General features: G+C 32.4%; 1 protein-coding gene across 11 annotated transcripts; it reads left to right on the forward strand.

Annotated features, from left to right (window-relative positions):
* Nucleotides 1-417: 417 nt before the first annotated feature.
* On the forward strand, nucleotides 418-8,425 carry LOC107422427 (uncharacterized). Of its 11 annotated transcripts, none has more exons than XR_009638291.1 (13): nucleotides 418-943; nucleotides 1,341-2,033; nucleotides 2,185-2,319; nucleotides 3,324-3,475; nucleotides 5,125-5,196; nucleotides 5,321-5,401; nucleotides 5,501-5,530; nucleotides 6,132-6,218; nucleotides 6,460-6,520; nucleotides 6,845-6,993; nucleotides 7,130-7,203; nucleotides 7,701-7,759; nucleotides 8,157-8,295. XR_009638291.1 is itself a non-coding variant. In XM_048477323.2 (12 exons), the coding sequence occupies exons 2-12, from the start codon at nucleotides 1,454-1,456 to the stop codon at nucleotides 7,522-7,524; spliced, it is 1,404 nt and encodes a 467-aa protein (XP_048333280.1). In that variant the 5' UTR covers nucleotides 419-943; nucleotides 1,341-1,453; the 3' UTR covers nucleotides 7,525-7,669. The 11 variants fall into 11 exon arrangements, 7 of the variants coding, with proteins under 7 accessions (XP_048333280.1, XP_048333281.1, XP_048333278.1 ...); XR_007242055.2 differs by having other exon boundaries at nucleotides 421-943; nucleotides 6,845-6,920; XR_009638292.1 differs by lacking the exon at nucleotides 7,701-7,759 and having other exon boundaries at nucleotides 8,157-8,197.
* The last annotated feature ends 3,649 nt before the right edge of the window (nucleotides 8,426-12,074 follow it).

Here is a 12,074-nt window from a genome sequence, read left to right on the forward strand (position 1 = left end):
TGTACTTTTTATTTTTTATATTAAGAGTTTGATTTTTATTTTTTAATGATAACTATTTTTCATTTTCAAAAATTAAAATTTATTTCGTTATTTATAATACTTTTTTAGCAGGAAAAAAAAGAATTGATTAATTAAAATGTACTAATCTGAGTAAGAGATGGATACTCAATATTGCTTTCTTTTTTTTTTTTTTTTTGGCCCTTTTTTGGAAGGCGGATATTCAAATTGTTATAAAAAAAATTTAAATCTAATAATGTTAAATAACAAGTAAATTATATATATACATAATCTTCCCAAAAATACATAACACAGGTAATTCATAAAAAAAAATAATAATAATAAATAAATAAATAAAAGAAAGAAAAATGAGCCAGTATGTTTCCATCGGTAGATGTTTGACACGTGGAGCGGCTTAACCAGGATTTTGTATCAACCAAAGAGCTCACCCGAAAGAACACCACCATTAGTGCTTGCGAGTGTGTTTGTTTCCAACGAAAATTTTGCGGGAAATGTAATGTAATTTTCCTATAGCCGAAGCACCATTTTTCTTTTCTACCTCTTGTTTTTCCAAGACAAAAAAAAGAATTTTATTTATTTATTTTATGTTTTATGAGGTCGAGTATGATGGAAAAATCAACATTGTAAATGCTTTAATGGAAGTCATTAGGGTTTAAGAGCTGGGAAAATTACATTTAATACTTGAACTTCCTTCTTTTTTTTTTGGCACTGCGATTCTTCTGTCTGTATATCAAGCTAATATGGAGTAGTTTTGGGGCTCTGATTGAGGAGAAGCGAGATTATGAGGTTGGAGGTTGAAGAATATTCTGAGAGCTTTTGATGAAAAGTATATTCTAAGAGCTTAATATTCGTAGTTGAATATTAATGCCCAGTTGGATTGAGATGTTCTTTTTGGTGCTCTAAGCATCAAACTTCTGGTCCACAGGTTCGTTCTCCACTCTTTGCTTCCTCTATCATTCATATTCCTGAACTCTGCTTTTATTACTTTTTGTTCATAAATTGGAATCACTATACTAAAATTGGTGCTTCATTAGTGTGTGTGTGTGTGTGGTTATGCCTGGTTGGCGAGAAAGTTTGGGAAAATATAAGAGATGCTTTCTTGTTTTTCATTTATTTTCAGGCTGGTTAAAATTCATACTGCATATTGAAATGGAAAAACAAAAATGACAATCCAAACTAGATCCTTTTTTTATTTATTTATTTTTTTAATAATTGAAAAAATGACGCAAGTCTCTAGCTCTATTAGACCCATTTTGGTTCTTTTTTCTTATGTGTTCAGAACTCCATTTTATTTTATTTATTTATTTTTTGCAAAAAATTAGATGGCTTCCGAGTGAAGACATAAAGTTGGATTGAAATCAATGACCTGTGTTCAGTGGTTAATTTCTGGAGCCAAAATAGCCACGAGAAACTTCTGGCCTCTACATAAAGAAGGATGGAAGATGATTCTGATATGAACATAAAGAAAGAAGTTGAAGTGTCAACTCGTAATGAGGGAGTTGATGATGACAGAGTAGGTGAACGGAGTGTACCAGGGTTGGGAGATGAAGAAGTAGAACCTCCGGCTGTTGGAATGGTGTTTTCCTCTGAAGATGAAGTACGGAATTATTATTCGAAATATGCTCAACATGAAGGCTTTGGTGTTTATCGGAGAAGCTCAAGGTGCGGGGATGATGGAAAAGTCAAATACTTTACACTTGCTTGTGCTAAAGCCGGTAAAGTTCGTGGAAGCAATGGAAATAATAGGTTTCCTTGGAGACAGTCACCTAAAACAAACTGCAAAGCTAAGATTAATGTTGCAGTAGAGTCTCATACACGGGTCTATGTTTGTCATGTCGTCCTTGAACATAATCATGAACTAAGTCCAGGAAAGGTACATCGAAATATATGCAAGAAAAGTGGGATTCGTCGAGTGCATAAAAGACGTGAAGGGAAAGAGCAGGTAGGATCTACAATACTCGAGCTCTTGCATCCAACCGCTGGAAAAAAGCTGGGGTGTGAAAATTTAATGTCAGGTGGAAATTTCGTTTTTGTGATTGTTAGGGTCCTTTTATGATGCTAGCATCAATAATCAAGATATCCAATTAGTGTAAATTAAATTGGAGGCTTCAAAAGTGTCCTTTTCTGGTTTGTTCGATGGGTTTGTGATCACAACAGATTTTGCAGGGGAAGGAGGCTCTTGTTCTGATCAACTAAGCAATGGTGACTGTCATATTCTATTCCATGATGTTGGCCATTCTTCAGGTGAAAATGTGTTCCCTCATCTCAGCAAAAGTCCGGTGTCTGGAATTTCTCAAAATTGTAAGCTAAGAATTAAATCTTCTATTGGTATATTTGTCTTGTTTTGGTTTTTGGAAGCATTCAATTTGAATACCAAGGGCTTGTGTTGTTGGTAGGGTGTTTTAGCAATGTGTTCTGTTTCCTACCATTTTGAGGTCAGAAAACTTTTTCCGGAACAGTAACCCAGCCCTGCATTTGTATTTTGCTTTCTCATATTATATTTAAATACCAGTAACTGACATTATCTGTGTCATGCTCTTAAGTCAATTTTCTCTGGTATGGTAATAAGATAATATATTTGAGTATAGACTTTTATGGTTTATTTATTTATTTATTTATTTATTTATTTTTGAATGTCTGTAGTTGAGCTTATGGAGAATTCATTGACCAGTGTACTTTACAATTCGTCGGCAAAGCACTAATAACATAGTTCTAAATCTGAATTGATGGACTAAGGACTATAAAAAACTTATGATCCAAACGAATCTGAGACGTGTGCTCTCATCCACTTGTGCGTGCTGTCATTCATGGTCATGTGCATATTCATGGCTACTTGTAGTTTTTATATAGTTGTACATTTTTCTTTTGACATGTATGTATTCCTAGAGACATTTATATGTTGTTTACCTGATGTAATTGCACTTTTTAAGATTAAATAGTGACCAGTTATGATTTTGAGCCATTATAATTTTCTACATTCTTCTCTTTTGTGGATTATATATGTATACAACCAGGTTCAGATGAGGACACTAAATTGAGGATATTGTGAAGATACACATCCTACAACATCTTGTGTGATGACTTTGCTCTCCTCACAATGTCCTCAAATTAGCATTCTCACCTGAGAAGTTAGCGATTTCACCTGCATCGGACTCTGTATGTATATATATATATATGTATGTAAGTATATTTATTTTTTCAGACTCTTTTATCAATATCTATGTGGTGAGTAGTTGGTTTACTCTTTTGCTTTCTCTGAGAAAAATACTTAAGAGATGTTCAAATGACATTTACATTATCTTCAGTAATAACCAATGCAGTCCAAGAAGCTTTAAAGTCTGCCCTTGTAAAGAGGGCTGTTGGACTTGTGAAATCTGGAATGGTGATTGGGCTGGGAGCAGGAAGGACTTTATCTCTTATTGTAGAGGAGCTTGGAACACTAATTAGAGAAGGGAAGGTGTGAATCCCCTAATGATCTTCACATAGTTTTTTTCTTGTCTTTATATCATATGCAGTTGTTAACCTTTCTCTTAGTTAGGTTTGAGGAAAATTCATTGAGGTCCAAATCTTGCTGGACATAGTCTGAAGGATATTTTTTGTTTAAGGAGTACACCTTTGCTTGGATGTTCACGACAAAATATAAGTTTAATATGAGATCTGCTGATTGCTTTTGTGTGGAAGAGGTTGTGAAAGTCTTTTACACCTTTTGACGAAACTTGTGAAGCAAAGTATTCAGTCCTTTAGGAAAAAAGTAAATAAAAAACTAATCAATTAAAAGCAGAAACTCCTTTCTATGGTGAGAATTTCTTCTTTTTCCCACTTTTTTAGATGGGTGATCACTGCACCATATTTTTGAAGACAACTGTATGCACTTTGCTAGTATTGCAGATGGTATGTTAATAAACCTGACTATTTTTAATATAGCACATTGCTTTCTTTCAAAAGTGATATTTTGATAGTAAAATGAGCATTCTTTGAACATGAATGCCTAATGAACGTGTGTATGTATGTTGCTTCCAGATTCTTTTTTTTTTTTTTTTTGTGTGTCTTAATTTCGTCCTATAAAGAAATATATGATATGTTGCAGACTACAATTCTGTACAGGATTATAGTTCCTAGGAGCTTTGTATTCTACTCACACCCACGTGTGAAATAAATATAGGACAATGGATTCAAGTTGGCAATGCACTCGGAAGAACTGTTAGCTTTCTGTATTATGTCAGAAACCCAAATGATAAATTTTATTGGATTTCAAAAGGCTATCAAATTTATGCATGCCTCAAGGTTAACATTTTGGAATTGTAAGTGAACTACTCTGTTAGATTAATGAAAAAGAATATTATTAAAAAAAAAAAAAAAAAAAAAGAGAGACAATGAAAAAGAATAAGAATGTTAATGAGTGATTTTTAATTATTTATTAAATCCTCAAACACCCATATCTGTTTATTCAGCATTATAGCTTTATGGTGTAATGCATGGCTAGCCTTCATTTATTATCAAAACAAGAAAGTTACATAAAATTTGAAGTACAGTATTAACTGTATGAATTTTTATTATTACAAGATGTATAAAATTATTAGCTTGTTTGACAACAAAAAATTAGAATATTTAAATATGTCAATTACTTAAGGTATACATAAAAATTGGATGCTAACATGGTCATAATTTTCTTTAGAAAGATCATGATCTTCTCAACAGAAATAGTATCATATTTTTGGGGGTGGTAAAAGATTTGAGGTATCATTGGTTTGGAAGCTTATTACATCTAAATTACAGTTCCTGTTAGAAGTTACTGTAACATTATTAAGCTTGTGAAGCTTACATACATGTTGAGAATGAGTAATAGATGGTAGTGTTGCTGTAGTTTTCGTAACAGCTAATCTTTTGAGTGGCACTCCGTAGGTTGATGAACTCGCTTTAGTGCGTTAGGTTGACAAAAAGTTGAGCAGTGTTACTGAGATTTTGACAACTTTTATTGACAAATAATAGGGTAGTTGTAGTTTCCATCTTTTTATTATGTTTGACATTTTTGTTCCTATGAGGACTATAATTTTGGACAACTAACAATTCAAACTTATCAAGTTTTACTTTCTCTAATATTCTCAGTTGAAAGGCATTGTTGTAGTGGGAACAAACTACCAATCAAGAAGTGTAGCTAGACAGTTTGGTGTAACAACTGTAAGGTTCTCTTAAGTAATGCTGTAACAAGTGTAGGATTACCAGAATTTTATCTTTGAAACAGAAAATTAAAAATTGGTTTTGTTTGATCTAAAAAATATATTCATTTATTCCCTCACTGCAGGTTGATTTGAATGATGTTCACAACATTGACATTGCCTTTGATGTTGTGGATGAAGTGGACTTCAATAAGAATATGTTAAAGGTTGAAATTCTCATGCTTCTTGTGTTTATCTCTTTGAGAGTTGTTATCTGATATTGTAATATTCTTAGGGCAACTAAACTGAAATTTTATGCTTTTCAGGGCAGTGGAGCTACTCATACTGTGCAGAAGGTGGGTTGGATTCTCTTTATTTTATTAGTTGCTTTTTGTGTTAGTTTTGTTATTTTTAGTCTGAAACTGCTGCATTTGTGTTGAGTCTTGATGACATGATCTTGTGGCTTATAGAATACATTTTTTAATTCTTGTAATGTGATTATGCTTGAATTTTAGGTCTTTGCATATTAATATGCATTCTGCTCGTTTTTTAGATGCCAGCTGCTTCTAATTCCTAATATGAGCGGTTTCTTTTGAATTACCTTGATTACAATTCAAGCTAGTTGCTTATGATCTGGTTCTAGGCGAACATGATAAGGTTTGAGACACTTGAGACTTCAGAGGTCAATATACCTTCAACTCTATCAAAGTTGATTGAGAAAGTTCCAATATGAAGCTTCAAACTTATGTAGTACAGGGTTTGTAAATCCCTTATTTGGTGATTGCAGTTATCCACTTGGCACATTTAGTTTGTTGATTAATTGTCTTTAATATGATTGTAAGATTTAGGACAGGTAAATTGGATTTTCCTACATAACTAGTTTTCTTAAACTGTTGAGTTGTGTAAACAACCCAAACTTCGGATCCTTTATTGTTGTTTCCTTTTGTCCTGAACCAGGTGGTTTATTCCATGGCAGATATGTGTGTTATATTGGCAGAGCATGCAAAGGTTGTTCATCGCCTTGGTAGCAAAAATCCAGTCGCGGTTAGTCCGTAAATTTCTTGCAAACCGATATTTTTTTTTTTTTTTTTCAGGAGATTAAGAATTCATTTTTCATAATAATATAACTGCTTTTAATGAGCCTGTAATGTAGAATTGAACTTTCTAGAAATATTCAGCTTTAACTAGCAATATGAGACAAAATCAGGGAAAGTGTGTGTTTGGGGTGACAGAAAATGTGGAATCCAAGCTACCATTTTCAGAATTTTGATCTGATTTATTTTAGGTTGAAGTTCTTCCTATTGCTGTCACACCTGTTCTAAGGCGTCTTGTTGCTCTTGGAGGAGGTTAGTCACTGCATCAATCCTACTTGAGACCATATCTGTACCATATGTTTCTGTACTATAGTGTCTTTTGGAATTTTGTTTTAGAACTTTTCATTCTAGTTGTTTATGTGGATGCCATTAGCAATTTATTTGGGATAAAATTGATTAACAAGAATTTTCATTATGCATTTTCCTTTGTACTGTGTCATAGAGGATTTTTACAGAGCTTTTGCAGCATATCATGATGAAAGCTGTTATAAAAAACTTAAAGACAATGATAAAGTTTTTTTCATTCTTTTCTTTTCGACTTTATCTCATAACTGCATTTTGTGGTCAATTTCTCAGTTCCTGAGATTCGGTCTGCCTTGAGGAAGGATGGTCCAGTGATCACTGACCTTGGTAATATGATCGTAGACGTGGGGTATGCTTCTATGGCCTCTATACCTCTTAGTTTGCTCTGGGTGGAAGTTAGATCCAGAACTAAATAGAATAAGGTTCATGGAAACCCTATGGATTGTGGAGTTAAACCCTGTGCAATTGATTTCTAATCTTAATTTCTTCAATATTTTCTAAGATATTCTTGTGGCTTGAAACGTTTTACATGTTGTTAATTTTGATCTTTCTTATCAGCTTTCCCAATGGAATACAGAACCCAGCTGAGCTTGAGAAAAACATCAATGTGATACCTGGTGTGGTTGATAACGGTAAGAACATAACTTGCTTTCCTGTCTTTCCTTTATGCAATTCTTCAGGTCAAGCATCCAATAATACATCATGTTGAATTAAGAGTCACATGCCATTATATTTAGAAAATGTGCAGTGGCAACTTTTCTTATGTTTTTTTTGCTTGCTCCTATCTCTGAATAAATCCCTGAACCTGGAAAGCCTCTATAGATATGCCATCTCTGTCTTTTGTGAGAGCTAAAGCTAGAACAATGTTTACTGTCCCTGTACCTCTGTCTCCCACAGGCTTTTCAGGGTGGCCTAACCAAGCATGGAATTCCGATCACCAGCTGTTTGAATAATGTGTATTATTTGATCATTATGTTTGTCTGATGTGTTTTTTTCATAATTCGTGTGATTCTTTAACTCTGGTTAGCCTTATACTTCTTGTACCAAGAAAGACGAAGATGTGTTATGCTTGGGTCTTTCTTTTCCCATACCAGTTAATCCCTGAATCTGTTGGGTGCCTCTTGTACAGTTTGAACCCTGCAATCTTGTGGCTTATGGTTCGCAAATTCATTCTCATCTTCTTTCATGGTATGGAAAATGTCAATATGGCCCTTGAAAGCTGGAATAATTTGACTTCAATTTTTTATTGGCAAAAACCAGTATGAAATTAAAATTTTGTTAGTGCAGTGGATGGTCATTCATTTGCTTATACTGGTTTTGATCCTAATATATGAGGGTTGGTTATCCTAATATCTATATGCTGCCACTTATGGTGGGTCACATAATCCATAATGGTTCATCCACATAAAGAAAAATAAAAGGGAAAGGAAAAGAAAGGAAACCAAAGAAAATGAATTCCATAATCAGAATCTGATCATCGCCCTTTCTACCTTCCATGTTAACATAAAGTTGATGTACTTGTTACTCTTTATCTTCTTTGTTACTCTTGTGCATCTTTGATTTATTTGTCCAACTTATCCATCAGGAGTTGTTACCGGGGTTGCAACAGCTGTGTTGGTTGCTTTCAGAAATGGTGGTGATGTGAGCGTGATGAATTTGGAGAAGTTTGTAGAAGTTGTACTGGGTCATCGATGCTCAAGTTTTGTCTTGTAAATGTTTCCTTTTCTTTCATTTTCATTGGTTTTAGGGCATATTTACCATGTCAATGGTAATGGAAATTATTAGCCAAACAACTATATTCATGACTGGACCATCAAGATGGTGAAGTGATAGAGTTGTTGCCTTTTTTGTTTTTTTGGTTTTGTTTTTGGGTAAGAAGGGTGAAGAGATAGAGTTGTATGTACAGTTGATTCATATTTTCATTTTTCCAAAAAAAAAAAAAAAAAAAAAACAAAAACAAAAACAAAAACAAGACAACAAACAAAAAAACAAAACAAAGTAGGCTTTTGGAAAATATTCATTTGGTTCTTTCATATATTTTCCTTTCTTGAATTGAGCTTTAAGATGAATGAAAAAGGGTTTTTGGCATGGTTGCCCTCCAATCTCACGCCTTTTGCATTTTGCCCTAAAACCTTTTTGATTTGGCGGCATATAGAATATTCAAGGACCTTTCACAAAAAATAATAATAACAAAATAAAATATTGAAGAAATTTAATTATTTTCTCAAATGATTATACTATATTGGATGTTCTTATGAAATGTTGATTTGTTGACTGTTTGCATTGAGGCTGCTAAATTGCAAAAAGAATATTTGTTTTTGATGCACCGGTGCATCTTTAATTTTTCATGATGTTTCACTTTAATCTTTTTTTATTTCTTCGCATCTGTAACTGCAAATTTTATCAGAGTTGTAAGCTGTTCCAAGAGGACAATATCTAAACCCTTTTCCACTATTTTATAGAATATTTTTATGCATTGTATTTTTATACAAATTGGAAGAGTGAAAAACTGAAGGTGGTAAAATTTTTCCACTAGTTTATAATTTATAGAAATGGAAGCGTTTTGCAACATTATCTATATCTTTGTGATAAATAAGAAGGGCAAAATCTAAATGGAGGGCAAAATCTGTATAAGGGTTTTCCACTAGTTCAGCTTCTTTGTTATATTACTAGAAAGTGAATGCACTTTTAATTATAACAATCCAACGCACAACTTCTGAATTGTGAAAGTAGCACATTAAAAGTAATATAGTTTTGCTCCAACATTTTTTATTTTTATTTTTAATAAAAATCTTTTGAGATAGTCACTTTGGAAACTTATGAAGCTGAAAAGTTTCCCTTTCCAATTTATCACATGTGGAAAAAAAACAAAAAAAAAAAAAAATTGACTTACGGACCTTATTGTATAAAAATCAATGTCCCTATCCATGGAGTCATGGACTGTAACCGATGGTTAATTTTGTAGCTTTGAAATGTCAAAACTACGTGCATTGATGTTAATTTGATTTTCATTCGCTTTTAGGCCACAACATCACACGCCCCTTTAGCACTATTAGTTAGCCGTTCTTTATTGCGGGCCCAACATTACATGTTTTTATTGTAGCTTTATAGCTTTTCTTTTTTTTTTTGGGTGAATTATAGCTTTTTTTTTTCCGACCCTCAAATATCAAGTTATCGACACACACACTGCACAAAATTAACCACTGATTGTAGTTTGTTTATCTGTATTTGTTAAAAGTAATTTATGAAAGAAATAATCAATTTGATACAAAAGTTCTGACCCCATAGATACAGTTTTGATTTTTATATGCATAAAATCTTATGGACCTCATGTGTACAAAAATCAAAACCCGTATTTATGGGATCATGATTTTTGTATCAAGTTGATTATCTCATTTAGATATTACTTTTAACAAATACAGAAAAATAGATTACAATCTTTGTAGTTTTGAAATGTCAAAAACTAGGCACAAAATAATGCATTAATGTTAGTTTGATTTTCATCCACTTCTTTCATATCAAAATCTGAATGAATATTTTTCTCACGCCTATAACGAAAAAAGAAATCAATTCCTCATATAGAAAAACATTTGAATTTGGTAAATGAGCAAATAAAGTTAACATGGCTCTTGGCATCAATATTATAGTGGAAAAACTTATAGTACACAAAATGATTATCCTACATCACCCATAAAAAATATTATAATCAAATACAACAAAAATCCAACCGTCAACAGATGAACATGACAATAAAATATGTGGATATAATCCTATAATGGTGGTAAATAAGTTTTTTTCTCACGGAGGGGCTATAAATCAAAAAACTAAAAGAGCGATTGAGATTTCTCTTTCTTTTATCACAAAAATGAATAAATAAATCATTAGCCCAAAAAAAAAAAAAAAGAATAAATAAATAAAATATTACTATTAGCTGAATTAAATTCAGTGCACTATTATTTATTTTTTATTTTTTATTTTTGGCTAAAATATATTTTAATACTTTTTATTTTCATAAATTTGCATTTAAAGGCTTTAAAAAATTTTTTTGACATCTAATATTCCTGCTAACCAAGCTGTTAAATGTTAACACTTTTTGTTAAAATTTCGTCCATTGAGTAGCACGTGCCAAAAAAATTGATTTTTGTCTTATAATTTTTTGTAATTTCGAGAAATTTTTTGAGGGAAAAAAATAATCATAAAATGTAAATATACAAAACTCATCGCTATCTAAACTGAAAGATGCCAGCAGTGACTATGGACAACGCAGAATGGAGATGCTGGGAAGTTTTGCTGGGAAGTTTTGCTCGCTGTGAGAGAAAAAATTTAAAAAAAATATAAAAATAAAAAAAAATTCTAAAAAATATAAAATATAAATATATACAGTCCGTTTATGGTGCAGACGGTTCTTATGTGGACTACAGTATTGATGATGGTTTTTTATAGTATTGATGACGATTTTCTAAAAAATCATCGTTAATACTATGAAAAACCATCACTAATATTGATGTTCTCATGCGGACCGTCCTCACCATAGAATTTCCGTATATATATATATATATATATATATATCTGAAAATTTAGAAACCCAAAAAAAAAAAAAAAATGTTGAAGCCTATCCTTGCTTTGGTACCATGTAACAAGAGACCAAAGATATGAATAATAGTATATGTTCAATTGTGTTATGTGAATTATACAAAAAGGGCTTATATACAAATGAAATCTAACCCCATTAGGAAAATATACAAGAAGTCAATTACAAATTAATGCCTAGAATCATGAACACAATTAACTCCTAATATTATGAACATAATCAACTCCTAGAATCATGAGATATATATGGCTAACAATCTTAATTCCTATATTATCATAAATGGGTTCAGGGGAAGGTGACCTAGCCCTTCAGTGCGATCATCCAAAGGCAATCCCAAAGATAAAATTAGACTAATTTCAAGAAGCCTACTATTCTAAGATTGAATCAAAATTCAACTAATTTCAAGAAGCCTACCATTCAAAGATTGAATTTCAGGATCCAATTCAATACCTCCCATGAAATCAGGCACTTGAATCACCGGCTTCAAATCATCATCGGCCCACTGAGACTTACTCTTTCACTGGCCACTACCGGCATCACTGACGCAACTGCCATAGTCACTGCTCTGGTTATCAGATTCTGGCTATGGGTCCCACCGGCCACGTCTTCATCGCCTGCTCGAGGTCTCCTCGCCGCCGGAGAAATCCTTAATGGTACGGCTATGCGTATTTTTCAGACCATTTTCTGATATCAGCGACTTTTGAATTTCAATCTTTGGCTTCGAATTCTCGGCATCGTTTGTTGTTAAACGGTTATTTACATTTTACAATTATTTTATTCCTCAAAAACATTTTCAGAAATTACAAAAAAGTTATAAAAAAAATCGATTTATTTAACACCTCACAAAATTTTAACGGAAAATATTAATATTTAATTAATTAGTAAAAAGTATTAAATGTTAATTTTTTTTTT

The sequence above is a fragment of the Ziziphus jujuba genome, chromosome 3 (genome assembly GCF_031755915.1).
Source record: "Ziziphus jujuba cultivar Dongzao chromosome 3, ASM3175591v1".
Classification (NCBI taxonomy): Eukaryota; Viridiplantae; Streptophyta; class Magnoliopsida; order Rosales; family Rhamnaceae; genus Ziziphus; species Ziziphus jujuba.